This window comes from Ostrea edulis, chromosome 5 (genome assembly GCF_947568905.1).
Source record: "Ostrea edulis chromosome 5, xbOstEdul1.1, whole genome shotgun sequence".
NCBI lineage: Eukaryota > Metazoa > Mollusca > Bivalvia > Ostreida > Ostreidae > Ostrea > Ostrea edulis.
In genome coordinates this window covers 26,145,226-26,166,694 of record NC_079168.1, presented here as the reverse complement: position 1 = coordinate 26,166,694, position 21,469 = coordinate 26,145,226, and the positions used below count along the sequence as shown (strand labels likewise).

Below are 21,469 nucleotides of genomic sequence, written 5' to 3'. Positions count from 1 at the left end.
TAAGGCTACACTATAACAGTGTATACGTCACCCTAACACTACATCTGCGTCTCTCTATCTCAATAATTTCAATATGGAAGTCAACGCCAACATTTTCTGTTAAACATGTGTAAGATATATGAGTGCAAAGTTTAAGAATATCATAAAACGTTTAAGACTTCGGAAACCTATGAAAGGGCGCACACCATTTACACTGTATATGTATAAAATGCATAATATAAAATGTGTTTACACACAGAAAGTAATGGGTTTTTGTTTTTTAATTTTATGGTATTGAAAATGCTTCAGGGTATGAGCTACTGATTTGAATTCTAATATTTACAATGTAATATAATTTCCTTTGGAATCCCTAGCCGTTAATATAGACGACTAGTGACGAACTAGATGTATCAAAATTCCTACGCACATTCAATTAGAAAAGCTTGCTTTAGCCTTCAGTTCAGGTGAGCTAATTCATTTTTAGAATAAAAAGGCAAAATATGATGAACAAAAATTTTAACAACTTTTGGCATCATGTGTGTACAAAATTCAGAGTCAAAGTAAATTCTGTCTATAAAACAGTTGCTGTCATTGGCTGCCGTCCAGACAACAAAACCACCCCACGGACACCCCATTATTGCCATTTCACCCTGAATCTGAGTGTAGTATTTATGATTTCGTTTCAGTCTTGGTCCTTCTGAGGTATCCTCCAAACAAAACCCCCTTTTCCCAGCTAGCTCATGGACCTATAAATAATGATAAAATGTTAAAAAAATATATATGATAATAACTTTAACAAACTGACAGAATGAAAGACATTAATACCATGAAAAATTACCCCTCTTTCCACAATTACTTCATTAGAGATTGAGTATGGGCACTTAATCTCTAACACCCCTCTCTGATTTCCCATGGACATGGACTTATCATTTACCCATCCATCACTGCTTGCACCTAAAAATGCATGAGATGGGTAAATGGTAAGCCCAGATGCCTCCACTGTCACATCAGAGACTGTATTCTGCAGAGTCAAGTAGTCTTTCACTGCTTCTTTCTCATGGTCTACACCCCACTGGACTGGACGAGGAAGTGTTTGATATCTTTGATATAAAGAATAATTTGTTTTCTATGTACCAGGAGCCACGCTAGTTCAGAGCAGCAATTTTTTGTACCCACCGTCCACCCCTTCTACCTCCATGTACTGTTATCATTTTAGCCATTTACGTTATTTACGTTATAACTGACATGGCCTTGATTTCTTGTTGCTACCCACCCTTTTTTGTGGGCAGGCAATATTTTTATGCTAGTCTTTTTACATAGGTGTATGCAATGGGGGTCATCTTGTTAGACCCCCTATCGGGTGTTTTATTTTGTGTATATATGTTCTCTTTCTCAATGTCAATTTTATAGATGTATGTAACAGGGGGTCATCTAGTCATTTGCAGCATATGATCTTAATTTTCACTTGTTTTTAATGACCCCCTGTACTGTATATACTTTTCGTCATTTACTAAATAAATGACATTTTCTATTCTCAAACTTGTTCTGTTTTGCCTGCTTTGAGCAAAAAACGAGTGCAGTCCACTTGGCTAGTGCTTTTGAGCTAAGGATCATAAAGAATAATATGCACTATAATTTATATGTAAAAATAGAAGTTAGTTGAAATACTGAATTATTATAGTAAATTCATGTTTATAATAGTAAATATTTTAAATTCTAAACCTCTGCAAACTGGACCCATTAATAATTTGGTCCACAAGGTTCCTGGGGTTAGGTCCAGCATTTAAAATGACACCAAAGAGAGAACTCATGATTCTCCCTTCGTCTTAGAAGTGAAGGAAGACCATAAAATTACATATTTTTAATCCTCTACCTATTATCTATCTAAATCTGCTAAAAAGTGGAAATGGGTAAAAATTGCCATAAGGGCCCTTTTGTCATGGGCGCAATCATATATATTCATTACTTATACATTGTTATTTCCACATTTTTTTCTTACAATTCTCCTTTGACAAGATCAGTGCTTTGAGTGCCGTTTCTAATGGATCTTCATATGTTTCCACCCCTATCTCCCTCTCAGCTATGGGGACATCATCTGGGATGTTCCACAAATGACCCATACTTGAAATATCATTTTGTTAGCAATATAAAATCAAATAATTTCGAAGTCTGTACTGTGTCTTTCAAGTAATTGACAGTTTGTTTTCTTTACATTTTCCTTCCTAACTGAGACACTACTCTAGCTGATATTTATTAATAGAAAAAAATGTTTAGAATGAAAGTTTTCAAGATAAATTGCAATTACTATTCATGTACATGTACGTGTACTTGGAAAAATTTCCTTCAAATTTCTCAACTGAAGGAGTGTAGCATTTAAGTCAAAGTCTCTGTGAGTGGTATGGCGAGGGTCAAATGAAGTATCCTCTGTGTCATTGGTGTCGCTGTCTGTCTTATCCTCTTTAGACTTTCTTGGCTCAAGGTTTCTAGTGGACCTGTTTATATGGGTTTTCTATTACTAGTCGGTTAAAGTGCTACAAGGTTCATATGTTTATTTGGTTATCTGTAAACAGTCAGACTATAAATCAAATTTACTTACTTACTAATCTACTTGCCGTTGGGTTTGTTAGACCTTCCTGTGGGTACCACCCATTTGCAAGGCATACTTGTGCAGCTTTCCTGGGGTTTGACATGGCTCAATGCAAAAAGTAAGCTTCCAATATGACTACAGCTCTGCCCCAGCCTAATTTGAAAATACACATGTCCTAGATTTGAGATGATATACATTTGCACCAATATTTAAGAAGAAATCGAACAAGTTAAAAAAAATTGTTTATAGTAACTCTGAAAATGCTTACCCCACAGAACATTGACAATATCCATGATGTATGTCCATTTCGAGAGATGCAAATGTACACCTGGTAGTGATGTTTCTTCATTGAAGCCTGCCACTTAGCTCTGATGTACAGTATTGAGGAATTTATCTAAAAATCAAATAAAGAGTAACCCCAGTTTACAAATCCTACAGTTTTATGATAACACAATTTGACAATTTTAATAATTTATATGCATATGAACACAAGTACAAATGATCATCACTAAAAAAATAAAACTAAAAAGACTTCAATACTACACCAAAAATATTCACATGCCATCTTCATTTTAAAACTGTCTTTAATACCATGACTACATAGCTCTTTCATTACAAACATGTACATGTATTTTAAAACATGTAAAATACATGTTTAAAGATGTTAATCAGAGTTTTTAGTGTGAAACCTTTTTGTAGCAATACATATTTATACAATGATATTATTTTATCCCTTACCTGTGACACCTTAATTTCTTGGACGTCACCAGCTTCGAAATGCTTAACAGCTCTATCTAGGCACTTGAAATTTTTTACTGTACCCCCATATGGTGAAGGTCTTTCGATTAAAAAAACTGTAAATATCACCGAATGTTATTTTCGGAATGTAACAGTGGTCTGGAGAGTCATAAACTACTGCGTTGAAAGGTGGTAAATTGTCCTGAAAGGGTAGTGTCAACGATCCTACAGCCGAATCTTGCTGCACGATCGGTGTTAAAATAGATGCTGACGTCTGGCATATTAGCAATTCCTGTATGAGATCTTCTTTTTTCTTCTTACTGACATCAATACGTATACCATACTCTGTAGCAAGCTTTCCCAACGAATTTACTTTTAATACTTGTTTAAAGTCTTCCGCTTTGACATAGTTGTTATCAGGTCACCAATGTAAACAATGTAGTTTGCCGTCCGGAAGCGTTTGTGCGCATGTGCGAGATTTATCGTGAAAAGGCTTATTGTTCATAACTGCATCATATTCATGAGGATATTTTACAAAACGTCTTACGACTAAGACTAATATTTTAATACGTGCACCAAATATCATAGCCAACTCGTGACAACCATTTTCGTGTACAATTTGTGAAAATGTGGTTTTATGTACTTATCGTCTGCTCTTCTTTATAAATGCCGTGTATTTACACTTTGAAAAAAGTTCAGCATTAAATGAATTGTAAAAACTAATTTTGACACAAGACCTTTCGTAAAACGTGTTCCAGATTCTCGTAAGCTACATGTAGTTTACCTCGAAAAATTTTCACTCACATAAAGACGTCACCATTGCCGGTGAAGGGCTGCAAAATTTTAGGCCTATGCTCGGCGCTTACGACTTTTGCGAGGGGAGGGATCTTTATCGTGCAAAACCCGCTGTGACACAGGACCTCGATTTTTGTGGTCTAATCCGAAGGACCGCCCCAATCTAATCGCCTCTTACGACAAGCAAGGGGTACTGAGGACCTATTCTAACCCGGATCCCCACGGGACAGAATACAGAATATATTTCATATAGTGTTATAAAAATATGCAGAACATATTGCATGTAGTGGTATCAGAATAGAGAAAATATTTCATTTAGATTTGTAAAAATACAGAACTTATTCTATTTAGTGGTATCAGAACGCGTTTCATTTAGTGATATCAGAAAACAGAATATATTTCATTTAGTGGTGTCAGAAAACAGAATATATTTCAGTTAGTGGTGTCAGAAAACAGAATATATTTCATTTAGTGGTATCAGAAAACAGAATATATTTCATTTAGTGGTATTAAAATATATTTCATTCAGTGGTAGATGAAAACTGAACGTATTACATGTACATGTAGTAGTACCAGAATGTATTTCATTTAGTGGTATCGGAACGTATTTCACTTAATGGTATCGGAACATATTTCATTTACATTGTAATGGTATCAGAACATATTTCATTTAATGGTATCAGAACGTATTTCATTTAGTGGTACATGTATCAGATTTAACGTATTTCATTTAGTGGTATCGGAACGCAATTCACTTAATGGTATCAGAACGTATTTCATTTAGAGGTACCAGAACGTATTTCATTTAATGGTATCAGAACATATTTCATTTAGTGGTATCGGAACGTATTTCATTGAGTGATATCAGAATAAAGAACATATATATTTCTATTAGCAACCATTTTATAAGGGATCGGTGGGATAACCGCGAAATTCTGGACGGTTAAATCTATACGAAACACGTAATAAGTATGTACAAATGATGATTGATAGGGCCGGTGTTGGGTCATGCAAAAAGGGTTCTTTTGAATCATGAATGCGAAAATGCATTTACTTAGTTTTGTCACTTGTTTAACACAAATAATTTACTCAAAACAATTATGCAAAGCCCTTTCATTATAGAAAACGGTGTAAAAACTCTTTGGTCAACTTTTTGTCGCATGCACTTGTGTATTAAATATATGTTCAGCAATCTCCTAGCCATTAAAATCCAATTTTTTCTAATCGCTCTGATACTCTATGCTGCATGATTAGGGAAAATCGGGTTTTTATCATAATATATGTTTGTTTAGTGTGTATGTATCTCATTGATACCCATTCCCTTTTCTTTGTATGTTATATGTTCTCTATCTACATTGTAGACTTACAAATGTATATCGATATATCCCAGTGAACTCGACGAAATAAAACAAGAGACCCATGGACCACATCGCTCACCTGAGTCACCTTGGCCCTTATCTGAAGACTTTCCATATATATTTGTATGTAAAAACCTTAGTCCCTATTGTTGCCCCAACCTACCCCTGAAGGCCATGATTTTTACAAACCCGAATCTGTACTATGTCAGAAAGCTTTCATGTAAATTTCAACTTCTTTGGTCGAATGGTTCTTGAGAAGATTTTTAAAGATTTTCTCTGTATATTTCTATTTAAAACTTTGATCCCCTATTGTGGCCCCAACCTATCCCCGGAGGCCATGATTTGAACAAACTTGAATCTGCACTATGTCAGGAAGTTTTCATGTAAATCTCAGCTCCTCTGGCTCATTGGTTCTTCGGAAGATTTTTAAAGATTTCCTCTATTTATTCTCAAGTAAAAGTTTGATCCCCTATTGTGACCCCAACCTACTCCCGGGGGGCCATGGTTTGAACAAACTTAGATTTGCACTTTGTCAGGAAGCTTTCATGTAAATATCAGCTCTTCTGGCTCATTGGTTGTGGATAAAAGGATTTTTAAAGATTTTCTCTATATATTTCTATGTAAAACTTTGATCCCCTATTGTGACCCCAACCTACCCCCGGGAGCCATGATTTGCACATACTTGAATCTGCGCTATGTCAGGAAGCTTTTATGTAAATCTCAGTTCTTCTGGCTCACTGGTTCTTGAGAAGAAATTTTTCATTAGGATTTTTAAAGATTTTCCCTATATATTTCTATGTAAAACTTTGATCCCCTATTGTGGCCTCAACCTATCCCTGGGGGGCCATGATTTGAACAAACTTGAATCTGCACAATGTCAGGAAGCTTTCATGTAAATGTCAGCTCTTTTGACTCATTGGTTGTGGAGAAAAAGATTTTCTCTATATATTTCTATGTAAAACTTTGATCCCCTATTGTGGCCCCATCCTACCCCCGGGGCCATGATTTGAACAAACTTAAATCTGCACTATGTCAGGAAGCTTTCATGTAAATGTCAGCTCTTCTGGCTCATTAGTTGTGGAGAAGATTTTCCCTAAATATTTCTATGTAAAACTTTGATCCCCTATGGTGGCCCCACGATTTGAACAAACTTAAATCTGCACTATGTCAGAAAGCCTTTATGTAAATGTCAACTCCTCTGGCCCCGGAGTTCTTAGAAGATTTTAAAATGACCCTACCCTAATTTTGCATTTTCGTGATTATTTCCCCTTTGAAGGGGGTATGACCCTTCATTTGAAGAAACTTGAAACCCCTTCACCCAAGGATGATTTTGGCCAAGTTTGGTTGAAATTGACCTGGTGGTTCTGGAGAAGATGAAAATGTGAAAAGTTTACAACGACGCCAGACAACGGACAAATTTTGATAAGAAAAGTTCACTTGAACCTTTGGCTGAGATGAGCTTAAAACACTACCGAGTATTCCCCATCTGCTTCATACTTGGATATTTTATTGAACATAGATGTCAACAGCATACCAATTTTATCACGAACAGAATGACTCCAGTTTCTCCATCGTCAACTTTCCATATTCCAACATCACCGGCATATAGTGTTTATGTCGATACGCGAGAGCATGCTCTGCGTATGCTAAATTTGATGCAAGCTACTGACAAATTAGCCGATGTTGCAGGGGTTTCAGTTTCCAATGAAGCCTATGGTATTTATCATTAATGTTCTCATTTGCAAATACAATCCGTCATTAGGTTTAATGCAGTCCGACGTGTTTCACACCAATTGTTAGATCGTTCTTTACATACTAATTTTGACTAGATTGTCCTGTTTGTCTAATTAAGATGAAAGGCTCACGGCGGGTGTGACCAGTTCTTTGTGATATTTATCAGCTTGGTCACTGCTCGTTATCTTCACTTCTCCAACCACAAGTATCAAATGATGTCATCAAGGATGCTTTGTAATAAACTGAAGATTATCCATCTTATCTATTATTTGAAATTAAAATTTAGGCTACAATTGTCAAAAGAATTCCTCGTAGATGGGAAGTTGTAATGTGACACTATGGGGATTGGGGGTGCGTTCGCCATCCGATTGACACACAAGATGATGGATTTCACACACACAACCTGTACCTTTCTGCCGTACTTGAACAATAACTCATTTTTGGATGATCTTCCATGACTTTATTTTAGAAAGAAATATTCAGACAAACATTGAATCTCCTGAAATACAGTGCATTTGCAGTATCTGTATGATCATTTTTCTGTTTCACTTGCTACAAATCTTAAACCAATAATGGAGAACACAGTATGTGCAGCATTTACTACATTGACGATAAAGTTCTGACTCATACCTTCAGACAAATATTACAATACCTGTTAACTACATGCCATTGCAAGAATTACGTCATAGTCTTCACAAATTGTCAAAACAGAATGTTAGCAATAATATACAGGTGCTTATATAACAAAAGACAATGAACAACAAATGTGGACATCTACATCTGACAAAGCCTACCGCTTCAGCAGTCTTTGTGATTGTCAAACTTAATAATCTACACAGATAAAACCCGGTTATAGCGAACACGCTTATAATGAATTCACACGTACAGTGAAGTGATTTTCATCCCCTTTAGTTTCAAAACATATTAAAAACTCATTGCATATAACAAATTACCTTCATAACGAATCAAAATTGCTCGTGCTCAGCACTTCGCTATAAGCGTGTTATACCGTTACTTCATTGAAATTAAGCCAAAACATAACATCAGTACATACTTTCTACTACTTCAGAAACATCCTATTTCATCAAAATATACTATACATCTCTATATATAGTTATGGAGGGGAGAATGGCTCTACTCCACCTATGTAAGGTCACTAGGTAGAAATGGCGGATATCTAACATCGGATTTGAATCAAATTGCTGCTTCACTCATTGTGGTCCGTTGGAAGGTGTTTCCATTCTACATAGGATGAAACAATGATGTATGCAATAAATAAACATATCTAATGTCCATTTTCCTCTGTAAAAAAATCACTTCATGGATGTACATAAACAATTTATTTCAAAATACCAGTTGTTCCATTGATCATTCTAGTATATGAAGTGTCTTTGAGCATTTGGTTACACATTTTACAGTGGGGTAATGAAGATTCTGCTTACATAGACAAAGCAACACGGACCACTAATTACACGTACACTTGTCCTCATCATCATTGTTAAAAACAATCCTTACAGAGCTGTCATCGATATTTTATATGAACATTACTCTGTGCATTATTTGCTTTGAGTCTTTGCGAATTAATTGTTCATTAACAGGTACATCCTTCAGATTTAAAACTAAGTATTTGCTGAAGGCAACATGATATTGTTTTGAACGGGTACAATGCAAACATGTTTACAATCAGAACTACATCTCCCACACACAGTATAAACAAAGCCGATAAATAAGGTAGGAGTGTTTTCAAATCAACTTCATCTACATCTGGTGAGAAGTCAACAAGTAATCATATTAAATGCTGTTCTTACATGTATGAAATGTTGTTATTACATGCATGGTGTACATGACCACAATTTTCCAACATCTGTATGAATGCTGCATTAAATGAATCAGTCTTTTATGCCATAATTAATGAACATTTCACCAGTATACAAGATGGGGACGTAATACATTTGGAGATCTTTTTTTGTGTTGATTAAAGACATGCTTCATGTTATCTGAGGTACATGGACCACAGTGCTCACCTAATTCATACAGCTAAACTAAAAAAAAATTTAAATCAGCGATGCTAATCAGTGAACTTTGAATTCCGATGAACATTTGTATCATGTTTCTTTTGGATTAGAAATAAATCAATTAAAGAAAATAGGTTAATTATGTTTCAGTGGATCCAAACTGATTAAAGCTAGGTTGGAGTTCAATTTCAAACCACCCAATGTAACAACCCATTTTAAAGACTACTAAAATTAGAATAGTTTTCAAAATTCTGTGAAAAGCATCTGATGAATGTGTTGGTGTGTTTCTATGTGCTTGTCATCCCTTACTTTTTTTTGGATCCAGGGGTAGGAAATGGAGCTATGTGTACATGTATGTAGCAACCTAAACACATATAAAAACTTAAGCTGTGGAAACTGGAAGCAGATGAATCCAACACAATGCTGCATATACAGTGCTACGTCTAACAGAGATGGAAATAATGAGGCAAGTATGAGAGCAACCAATAGAAATAAGTGTCCCATCAGAACAACCAATAGAAATAAGTGTTCTATCAGAGTGACCAAAAGAAATAAGTGTTTTATGAAAGTGAAAGAAGTGTCCTATCAGAGGAACAAATAGAAATAAGTTTTGTATCAGATCAACCAATAGGTAAGTGTCCCATCAGAGCAACCAATAGAAATAAGTGTTCTATCAGAGTGACCAATAGAAATAAGTGTTCTATAGTGGTCCTGTATGCCATCAGAATGAGGAGTATAGGTAATAAGTACCACAATTGGTAAAACAATGGTGTCATGTGTGGAGAAGTGGCTGTTCTTGGGATAGTTGTCTGATTACAAGCCAAAGCAGCCACATTAAAATTTTGATTGTTCCAAAACGCAACACTTCTTTAAAACTGCAAGAGGAAGCTTCTTGATGTGGCACACCTCTCCTATGGATAACAGACTGGAAATGTGAAAACGTGAGCAGATAGGCAGACCAAATTTGATCAGATTAAAACACTTATGACTGTGCAAATGAACTTTCAAAAATTACCCATAAAAAAACCCACATGAAAAACCCAAACAATCAAATCCACACAATCATGTTAAACTTTCTGTTACCTGGAAACATTTCCTTATTGTATATTTTAAAAAAAATACACCACTACTCATTTTCTAAGCAGGTCAAAAGGTTTCTTAATACATGTATGACAAAACTGATAAAAATTTGACTTTTTCAACACACCCTAATGTCTGTCACAGAGCATCGAAAGCCCAAAATAATATTGGACTTCTCTTCATCAAATACATATTTTAAAAATACATGTTACAGTACTTTGGTACAATTAATCTCATACATACAATGTATAATAATTCAAATTAAATATCAATAAAATAAACCCCCCCAAAAAACAAGAGGCTGATAGACCACAACACTCACTTTGCTCACAATGAAACATATTTCATAAATGAATCTATATAATTATGTTAAATCATTGTATACTCTTGTTACCCATAAAGAAATGTACTGTAGTCATGTACCCATGTTAATTGTGAAAGGTGAAGATAACAATCAGTGATCAATCTCATAACTCCTATAAGGAATACAAAATAGAGAGTTGGGCAAACACGGACCCCTCGATATACCAGAGGTGGGATCAGGTGCCTAGGATGAGTAAGCATCCACAGTCGACCGGTCACATCCGCCGCGAGGCCTATGTCTTGATCAAACACAAACCTTTCTCACACTTTAATTACCATGGGCTTGAACAAATACAAATCCACATTACAAAAGGAAGGACGTCAATTTTGAGAAATCCTTTTTTAAATGATTGCCTTTTGTTTGTCGTTACCCCCTGTTGTGGTCTAATCCCCCTACACAAGGATGCTTCCATACTGTGAAGACAAACTGTTGCTATGTTCTCTCCCAACACAATTCTTTAGAATAAAAATCCCAGTTTTTTCTCCATTAATCTGTCTGACAAATCTATTTTGCTACCTACCTAATGCTCTCTTCAAATTAATTTTGATCACTATATTAATTGTATGATACATGGCTACTTGTTTATAGGACAGTCGAATGATAACAGTAAACAGTTTGGTTGAGTTTGGCCGTGTTTCTTTCGATGAAACGTGAAAACGCCAGACAATTTTTTTTTTAATCAGAGAAGCTTACTTGGACCTACGGTCCAGGTAAGCTAGAAATGTTTCATTTCTATACTTGTACAAATAAAAGATGAATTCACAGTAAGTAAATTATCCATACACATACATGTAACTACATGTACCAGACAGTATTAAGTATCAGCATATACACTACCAACAAAACATTCACTTCTCAAAATTTTCCTGTGCAAATAACTACATGTATTAACACAGTCACATGCACAATTCAATATTAGCAATAACAAAAACTACAACATGACTAAATAATCCAGACTGTCCAGCGGCCCCAAAATTCCTAATTTTATTTTTAGTTTTAAAATAGCTAAATTTCCTTTGAAAGTATTAAATTCTAAGGAAAATCCTTTAAAGAAAACCCTAATTTTTCATGTCAATTTCAATATTTTTAATGTTTCTACTCTAGCAATTGGCCAGTGGGTCCATGTGTGAAGTTTGTATATTGGTTGTGAACTTTGTTAAGCAATATTTCCTAAAGAAGATTATCTGAGGGATACGTTCATGTTCCTTCACTGAGTGTAGCATGCAGTACACATATTTAGATATATAAAGAGTTTACTTTTAAGGAGCTACTAGTATATTAAAAATATTATTTGTTTACAATTACATATTAGAGCGTTCGACATTTTCAGCAGACACTGTTTTGTATGTTATTTTGTTTACTATATAATTTTGCTGTTGAGAATCACGTAAAGTAAATGTCTCCTAGCTATACAAGCATCATAATCAATACATAACATATATTCAAAAGTAGAAAATTTGTTTACATTTACATAAGTGCATTCGACATTTTCAGCAGACACTGTTTTGTGTGTTATTTTGTTTACTTTATAATTTTGCTGTTGAGAATCACGTAAATGTCTCCTAGCTATACACACATCATAGTTGAATGCATAACATATTCAAAAGTAGAAAACTCCATTTTATTGTACAATGTAATAAATGTTTGACCAAAAAAAAAAAAAAAAATCTTATTAGGATGTAGTTCTCTCCATAAGAAAATAATGACATAATTCTGCACATTTCAGGTAATAGCTGTGACAATGGAATCCTGAAAGACTCCCTTTTTGCACTTAAAGTATTTTTTGAGAGTTTCTTTATTGTCGGATTTGCGAAGATACATGCAAGTCCATTTAAATGACTAAAACTGCCCTAATTTAGTTATAAAATTCTAATTTTAGCTCTACATTAGCCCTACTATTTCTTACTTTTATCCCTAAAATTAGCCCTAATTTTTTGTCCAAAAAGTGCTGGACAGCCTGAATTAACAATTATAATAGTGTTATTCAATAATTATTAAATGTATCTCAAAATACCCACACATCACAACATGTACTTTACATTTAGTATTTTTGTTATTTGCTGTTGAATACTTTACATCAGATATAAGATTTCATACCAGATGAAACAATGTGTAAAAATAAAACCACAGAAGGTATGAGAAACTCTATTTACACACATGTGAATAAGAAATCACCAGAGAAAGTAGGCCTTGTTCTCAGTTAAAGAAAGACAACTCTTCATTGAAAAAAAGTGTCATGGGGTAAATATCTGACAAAAAAGAAACCTTCAAATATCTGGACCCAATACTGTAAACGTGGAAATTTATGCATCGGGGGTTATTTAAACTAAACAAGTGATTAAAATATTTTCATGTAAATTACCCCCACGCACACTACTCCTATAATTCTTTGATGATATGGAGATCACTTAATCAAACCCCATGCATATGGTTCACAAAGGAAATATGTGTATTCAACAACATGTGGACATATCCATTTTTACAGTATTAAATCTAAAATATTACTTTAGTGAAATATCAAGAAGGATTCTGCAAAAAACCACAAGCACCCAATTTCATTTTTCTCTGGACATCTACTGCTAGATATGAAGTTACATACAGCTGCTGCCCCGTTACAGATCTGTAGATTCCAATGCATCACTGTTGTCATCTGAATTCCTGTCACTGTCATCAGTGACTTCTACAATGATATTCTGTATATGAACATCACAGGGCACACAATTTTCAGCAGGAGCTAAGTCTTCATTTTCTTTCAGATCACAACTTTCTTCCTTCTCTTTTGAACACTCCAGATCCCTTTGTAGTTGTCCTGTGCTCCGACTTTCTTTGGGTTCCGTATCAGATTCTTTCTCTACTACTTCATCTGCTTCATTGTTGTCTCGGATTTGAAGAGGTGAATCTGTCACACATACTGATGACTCATCAGCACTGTACGACTCAGAGGGTTCAGAAATAGCAGTTTCTTGGACAGGGTGAACCACGACTTCGGCCTCAGCTTCCTGGGGCTGGACGTCGACATGCTCATCAGACTCCCCTGGGTTATCAGACGCACTAGATAAATCATTTCTGGTTTTCTTGCCGGCTTCTGACTTTAACTTAACTCTATGTTTCTTCATTCGCCTCCCAGTCCCCTTCCTGACTTTAAATGCATTGCCATCGTCAGATGTGCACGTATCCGTCACAACAGCAGACAAAGAGTTACTGAAGTCTTGAACACATACGTCTGCATTTGTGACACTAACATCCTCCCCCCTAAGTTGCAGTAGTTGTCAATTGACCGAGAGTTCAATGTTTATAAATTGTTTCAGGCGCTCCAAGTACTGTCCATAAAGCTCTACGTCATTGTGACCTGCCCCCTCCACCCACAGAGGTTCAACGGCTCGGGGACATTTCTCATAAATGGCAAGTCCATGAGAAAAGTCTATCACTTCATCTTCTGTTCCATGAATCACCAGCACGGGGCAGGTAATTTTCGGCACTTTGTCAATGCTGAAATCATAAAGAGTAAGAGTTGAAATCAGTTTCAGTTTGTTTAAGGTATTCAATGTATAGCGAAAGGTGATTAGATCCTTTGATCCACTCACTTAGATCTCTACACCTTGTGTATTGATTGGCATAGTCACCCAAATTCAAATATCCGAAACTAGCATGAAAACACTTCAATAGGCAGGCTAATGAATAGCATGATTCAACCTTGTTATTGTTGGGTTGTAAAGAATTTTCATGTAATTTTTTATCAACAAAGTTAATTTAAAGGATTCAGAAAATCTTAATGATTATTATTCATGTATCTTTTAACCCATAATTAGATACAGGTTAAGGTGGAAATGACAGATTTATTAAAATCTTGAATTTTAAACTAGATGTCCGAGGTTCCGAGTAATTAATTACATTGGCTAAAATCAATGTCATTGTAATTGCAAGTAAATGCCAAAATTATCAATTGAAAGTATCTAATTACATCATCAATATAATTGACCCCATCCCTGTTCTGAGCAACACAAACATCCATGTATGACTGAAATAATCAATGAGCAGAAACTGAGATTTTCTCAGTCCAAGAGGCATAACTCTGCCAAAAATTATCTAAAGGAGTCTTACCAGCTTAAAATAATTTGATCTATGTGTTCTTACGATATATCTATATTCCAAATATAAATCTACATGTACATGTACTGAGATAATGTGCGGATTATCGTGAAGCATTTGAAATTTTCCAAGTCCAAGAGGTAAAACTTTGACCTGATCCAAACACGACCTTCACCTGTGTACTCTTGGGACATATCTACATGCACATGTATCCCAAATTTCAATTCAAAATATCTAAGTATTGTTGTAAACAACGGAAACTGAATTATGACGGAAGAACGGATAATGGTAACACTATACACCTTCTCCCTCTTCAAGTAATGTACATGGTACCCGCAATTGGATGAAAGGTTAAAATCTTGTGGTGAAGGGCTCTTGTGATTAAAATTGGATAGAAACTATGTTTCTATTTATGGTGTCAATAGTTCACCGATTCGGACTTTAAAAAGTCTCAAGTGAATTGGCGTCTTTGATGTACTGTAGCAAGGAGTTCTAGAGGGGAATAGTGGCTGGGGAAAATAAATTTTGGTATAACAAGTTTATGGCTGGGGCATAAAAAAGTTGGCACATTTTATTCAATTTCAAGAACTTGGGAATAATGTTATGACATTCCATGCATACACTTCAGATTTGGAAACTAAATGAAATCATGAGCCAGTCACAGGACTGGCTAATCTCAAAATTTGCCCGTCCTAAATTTCACTTTTACATTGTTTACAATCTGATTAAAATCAGCTCCTTGATCCGCTCCTTTATTTCTTTTGATTTGTCGCTACTCAAGGCTTTGAAACTGAGCTAACCAACTGAGCTAACCACCAAATAGGATTCCCGTGGAGGATCCGGGTTAGAATACGTCCTCAGTAGTCAGTACTCCTTACTTGTCGAAAGAGGCGACTAAATGGGGTGGTCCTTTGGATGAGACCGAAAAACTGAGACAAAAATCAGCAGGTGTGGCACGATAAAGATCCCTTCCTGCTCAAAGGTGGTAAGCACCGAGCATAGGCCTAAATTTTGCAGCCTTTCACTGACAATGGTGACGTCTCCATATGAGTGAAATATTCTCAGAGGGATGTTAAACAATATATAATCAATCAATGCACCAAATAGGAACCAGTGAGGTAATGTCACAGGGAAGGTCAAAGTCGAAAGAAGTAATGTCACAGGGAAGGTCAAAGTCAAAAGAAGTAATGTCATAGTTGAATAGCTACCACTAATATTTATCAGTGTAAGAGTTTTCTTAAAAATATTGTCAATTATAGTTGCTTTGAAACTGAGCTAAACACCAAATAGGGAAAAGTAAGGTCAAGTTCAAAGCAATTATGTCAAGGTAAAAGAATACACCTGTATTGATGTAGTTGTCAATGGATAGTATAGATCAGCATACAAGGTGCGATAAAAATATCTTGAATAGTTTCTTTCAAACTGAGCTAAATGCAAAGTGTGATGGTAGGACGGACATGACAGACATTATATGTCCTGGCCATATTCATGGTGGTGTATAAAAAACATTTGCATATTAACTACCAAGAGTTATCATTCCTCGTACTCATGTATATACCTCTGTCAACGTCTCAAAATTAGCAGTGTTATTCCATGGGTGTAAACTTTTTCAAAGTTAATACAATAAAACTAAGAACTAGTTTATGAAATATCAGGAAAATGTTGGGCAAGCAACTTATTGTAGTTTTTTATTTCCCATTACATTTGCATACCGATCTGCCTATAATATAGTGTAATCAAACAATATTCCTGTTTCAATACAATCCAATACTTCTTGTGTCACAGAGAGACTTGACATCTGCTTAATATTAATGTATTTACGTATATTTCCACAACAGTGACTTTTTAATACATTTTTCAAAAGGGTCCTGTGGCTTTCGAATTGGGAAAATTTGTCAACATTTTGATCAAATTGGGAAAACCTAGTCATTATTGTAAATATGCTAAATATATCACATCAAACAAGAAATCAAATACAAATTGATGTCATTTTTCTTTTGTTTTACATAAGTCAATTTTTTTCTTTAAGCTCTTAAAATTTTCGACTACTCTTTCTAAATCATCTAGAATTGATGCATAGTTGTCATGTCGTACATAAACTATTCACATTGAACTTATGTTTTAACAAATTGTTTTTCGCCAGATTTTATTACTGGGAAAAGTGCAAGTTAAATTGTGAAAAAATTGGTAATTATTGGGGGGTGAAAGGGCCGATATTCCGACCTAAAATGGCTTATGGGTTTTAAAAAAATCGCTGACAACTGAAGTTGAAACCAAAATTAAATTTAAAGGAATTTCTACCATTTTATAAGGATCTGGGAAAATCCTTGGAACATTGACAGAGTTATATTTGAGTGAAAGGATTGATAACTCTGGGTAGAGATTGAAATACAAGCTGTTATGTAATATAAAATTCCATTTCAATTCACAAAAGAAATGAAGAAATATTTGTACAGTGCATACACACACCTGCTAATCGATCAATTGCATAACAAGAGGTTATGTATAGAAATCAAAAGTGATCGATTTCCGATTATGCAATCGATACCCAAATTTCACATGCATAGATGGTAAATTGCCTCAATGCAAGCAATTGTCGAGATTTTAATTAAAATATAAGAATGTGATTCAATGAGTAATTCTATTTTCTATTGTTTTACACTCTTATAAAATGCAAGGGTCATCGATTAGCAATGATGTTTGTTCTGAAGCGAGGGTCGGTGGAGCAAAAACGCTGTTAGAAAATCGTATTTACCGACAGGAATTTGTGTTCATTTCATTTTAAACATAATTGTCAATTTTCACCATTAGTTCACAACATTTGCGACCTTTGCAGCAAAATTCAGACTTTGATTTGTGTAATATTTAGCAAATATACGAGGTAAATGACGTTGCCTATGCAAGCGATCCTAAAGCTATGAGGAAGAATTTAGGTTATGCATGAGAGTAAGAAGAAAACATTTTATGCCATATATATAAATCATTTCCGACTCAAATTCTGAGACTATCTAACTCTTGAAAATCACTTTTTTCTAGTATCTCTTTGACAAGGCTACATGTAACTCAAGCTAGCCTCATTTCCGCTTCCCTTTAAAAACTCTCATATCTTTTTTTTCTGTTCTGAAAAAAAAATTAAACTCAAACAAGAGATGTTGGTAAAACACATATCCCCCCCCCACCTATGGTGCAAAATTGAAAAGGGTTATATACACACTTCATTTAATTGGTAGTAGTATCATCAATTCAAACTATTGGTAGCAGGTCGTTCCGTCCCTAGTCGATCCATCCCATGGTCGATTCGGCCCATTTTGCTTAGTTGATCCGGCCCCTCCAATTTTTTTTTATCAAAATGAATAATTACTTAAGACAAAGGGACATTTTTGCATATATATTGCAGTTAGTTATCAAAATTAGATAACTGGCGATGGTGTTTAGTAGATTTATAGCGCAGACTGCCCAGTAGGGCCCCTGCTATTAGATAACTGCCAAAGTTAGACGTGTAAATAAAATTGTTTATTCAGGATTTATAATTTTTGTTTGAAGTGTGATGGTTATGAAAATGTGTGCTCATTAACTATTGTAGAAACATCGTTATTTAAATATGTATAGCAATCAATGTAAATGTGTGTCCCCTGTCCACTGATCATTGTGAAAACACCTGAGTGAAAACAGTTTTATAACTGCATTGTTGTGCAACCTTTGATCATTAATTACGAGCTTACAGTAACCTAACTATTCTTTGTATTGAAAATGAAGCCCATTTTATCGAATATTGTGATGTGTATAATGATCTTTGAAAAAGCTGTATCAAAACAGCATATTATTGTCATCCTACCTGATGACAGAAGATATCAGCGGCACACAGCCACACACACCATGAACATAAAATACGCAAATGAATTAAACCAATTCAGTACTGTAATTAGCTTGGAAAAAAGTAATTATTTTTTCTGGGCCGGATCGACTAGGGGACGTATTAACTAGGGGACGGATAGTCTAGGGACGAATCGACTAGGGGACAGATTGATAATGGGACGGGACGTCTAGCAAGCAAACTATTGAGCAGACAATATCTTAATACATTGTATGTCAAGAGTGGAGTGATCATCTGACCTAAAAATCAATAGGGGTCATCTACCCCTGAAGATGTAACAGTGTACCAAGTTTGATGTATGTAAAACAAAGGGTTAAGATATTGAGCAGACAGTGTATTCCTACATGTATGTCCAGAGTATATTGACCCTTTGACCTGAAAAATACTAGGGGTCGTCTTCTTCTCATAACCAACCTACATTTGAAATATCATTACGATCAAGTGAATGGTTCTCAAGATATTGAGTGGACAACATGTGGTCTACCGACTGACCGACAGGTGCAAACCAATATGCCCCTCTTCTTTGAAGAGGGGCATAACAATGAAAATTCATTTCATTTTTTCGGCACGAGTATTTATGTGTTACTTTATTAAATTTCCTAAAAAACAGGTTTCTTTTGTAGCTGTAACACGAGTACTAAGATGGAGGGGGGGGGGGGGGGGGGGGGGGGGGGGGGGGGGGGTAAGCTAAATTATACTGCTAAATTTAAGAATTTTAAACTTTATAACAATCTATATTATTATAGAAAGTCTAGATTTCTTTAATTCTAAACTTCATGTAACAAAATTTAACAGTACAATTGTTTAGAGTTGATCTGCCCACTCCAACGTGTAGAAACCGCAAAAGGCTTTTGTATTGCTTATACACTAGTAGATTCACATCTTAACGCCAAAGGTATAAAAAAAAAAAAAATAAATAAAAAAACATCATATAATTGAAGTTTTTTCCACCTTTTATGTGCATCGTGATCACGATCTTTTTTTCTTTGACATGCTAATACTACTTGGGCCATTAATGATGATTAGAGAGATTAAAGGCTAAGACTAACTGCACACCATGCCCGAGTCTACAGTATACACATTAAATTTCATAGGGTTCTTTACCAAAAATACAGTTTATGAAGTCAAAAGTAAATGAATAAAGTACATGTATGTTGCTTTCATGGACTGAAAAAGTACACACAATAAAAGCGGTATTACTTCAATAATTGATGAATCTTCCTTTTCTTTCTATTTTTCACACATTCAACTCGCATATCAATTTCTTGTACTTTGAATAAAAAAATCTGTTAAAATGTTAGTTAAAAAACCCATTAACAGTTACTTTTAAATAACTTAAATTATGACTTTTGAAACTTTTTTTTCTTACTCTCATGCATAACCTAAATTCTCCCTCATAGCTTTAGGATCGCTTGCATAGGCGACGTCATTTTAATCGTATATTTGCTAAATAATACACAAATCAAAGTCCGAATTTTGCTGCAAAGGTCGCAAATGTTGTGAACTAATGGTGAAAATTGACAATTATGTTTAAAATGAAATGAACACAAATTCCTGTCGGTAAATACAATTTTCTGACAGCATTTTCGCTCCACCGACCCTCGCTTCAGAACAAAAATTGTTGCTAATCGATGACCCTTGCATTTCATAAGAGTGTAAAACAATAGAAAATAGAATTACTCATCGAATCACATTCTTACATTTTAATTAAAATCTCGACAATTGCTTGCATCGAGACAATTTACCATCTATGCATGTGAAATTTGGGTATCGATTGCATAACCGGAAATCGATCACTTTTGATTTCTATACATAACCTCTTGTTATGCAATTGATCGATTAGCAGGCGTGATACAGTGGCAGCCAATTGCATGCTCAATGTAAACAACGTGTGTACATTCACATATATCATAATTTACAAACATCTAGCCAGAAACCGGAGGACTAACCTTGGAAAAGCATCAAAAAACCAAGTTCTCTTTGTCTCTGGGAATGCTACTCTCATGCCAGACATTAACGGTGAATGAAGAACAGCTGCTCCAACTTCGTACCTAGAGGCCAGGTCAATGGTTGGTACAGTACCAATACTTTGTCCATATAAAATTACATTTTGTGGACTAATGCCATATCTAGAACGCAGAGCTTGCCATGCAGCATCAATGTCTGCATACAAATTTTTTTCTGATGGTTTTCCTGAGCTGCTTCCATAACCTGAATAGTCAAAACTGAAAATGTTACAGTTAATTCGAGACCCAAGACCTATATAAAAACTGCTCATTTGCCCCAGATCAACTGCATTTCCATGACTAAAGAGCATAGTGTATTTGGCATTGGGTGAACACCTGACAAACATGCATGCTATCCTGTTTCCTTTGGAGGTCCTAGTCATGAAAACCTCTATACAGTCTAGTTCACGTTGGGTGTATTGCCACTCTGCGCGTTCAGTCAGATGTAGGCTGTACTTGGACCCTGCCTCATCGGATATCAGAGAATATGTTGATTCAGGTGGGAGAAATGCTAATTTGGCTGCTATTCTGGATGGACACGGCGGACAACAAAACAACCCACACAACTCACTGAATGATAAGCTATTCATGGTGATGATGAAGGAAGTCAAGACTCTTAGAGAACTTTACACAAAAAGCGTGATCTTCTTTCTTAATGTCGCATAACAAATATTCACAACGTCCTACTTCCGATAAATATAGTGACTGTATAAGTGTGCGGTATTCATTCAAGATTTCCTTTTCTCGGGGCAAAAAAAAAAAATAATACGGTGACGTCACTTGCATGTAACCGGAAGTATTTCATACGTAGTTTCGAATGTCATTGTGATACATGTAACTTCATAATAAG

At 35.2% G+C, this 21,469-nt stretch overlaps 2 protein-coding genes across 2 annotated transcripts; both read right to left on the bottom strand.

Moving 5' to 3' along the window:
• Positions 1-434: 434 nt before the first annotated feature.
• On the bottom strand, positions 435-2,099 carry LOC130046454 (uncharacterized). Its single transcript, XM_056166028.1, has 4 exons — positions 1,979-2,099; positions 1,702-1,804; positions 818-1,079; positions 435-725 (listed from the first exon to the last, which is right to left on the bottom strand). Exons 1-4 carry the CDS (start codon positions 2,097-2,099, stop codon positions 435-437), a joined length of 777 nt encoding a protein of 258 aa, XP_056022003.1.
• Positions 2,100-7,628: 5,529 nt separating this feature from the next.
• LOC125650419 (alpha/beta hydrolase domain-containing protein 17B-like) lies at positions 7,629-21,431 on the bottom strand. The gene is made up of 2 exons (XM_048878712.2): positions 20,563-21,431; positions 7,629-14,139 (listed from the first exon to the last, which is right to left on the bottom strand). The coding sequence occupies exons 1-2, from the start codon at positions 21,207-21,209 to the stop codon at positions 13,920-13,922; spliced, it is 867 nt and encodes a 288-aa protein (XP_048734669.1). The 5' UTR covers positions 21,210-21,431; the 3' UTR covers positions 7,629-13,919.
• Positions 21,432-21,469: the final 38 nt, after the last annotated feature.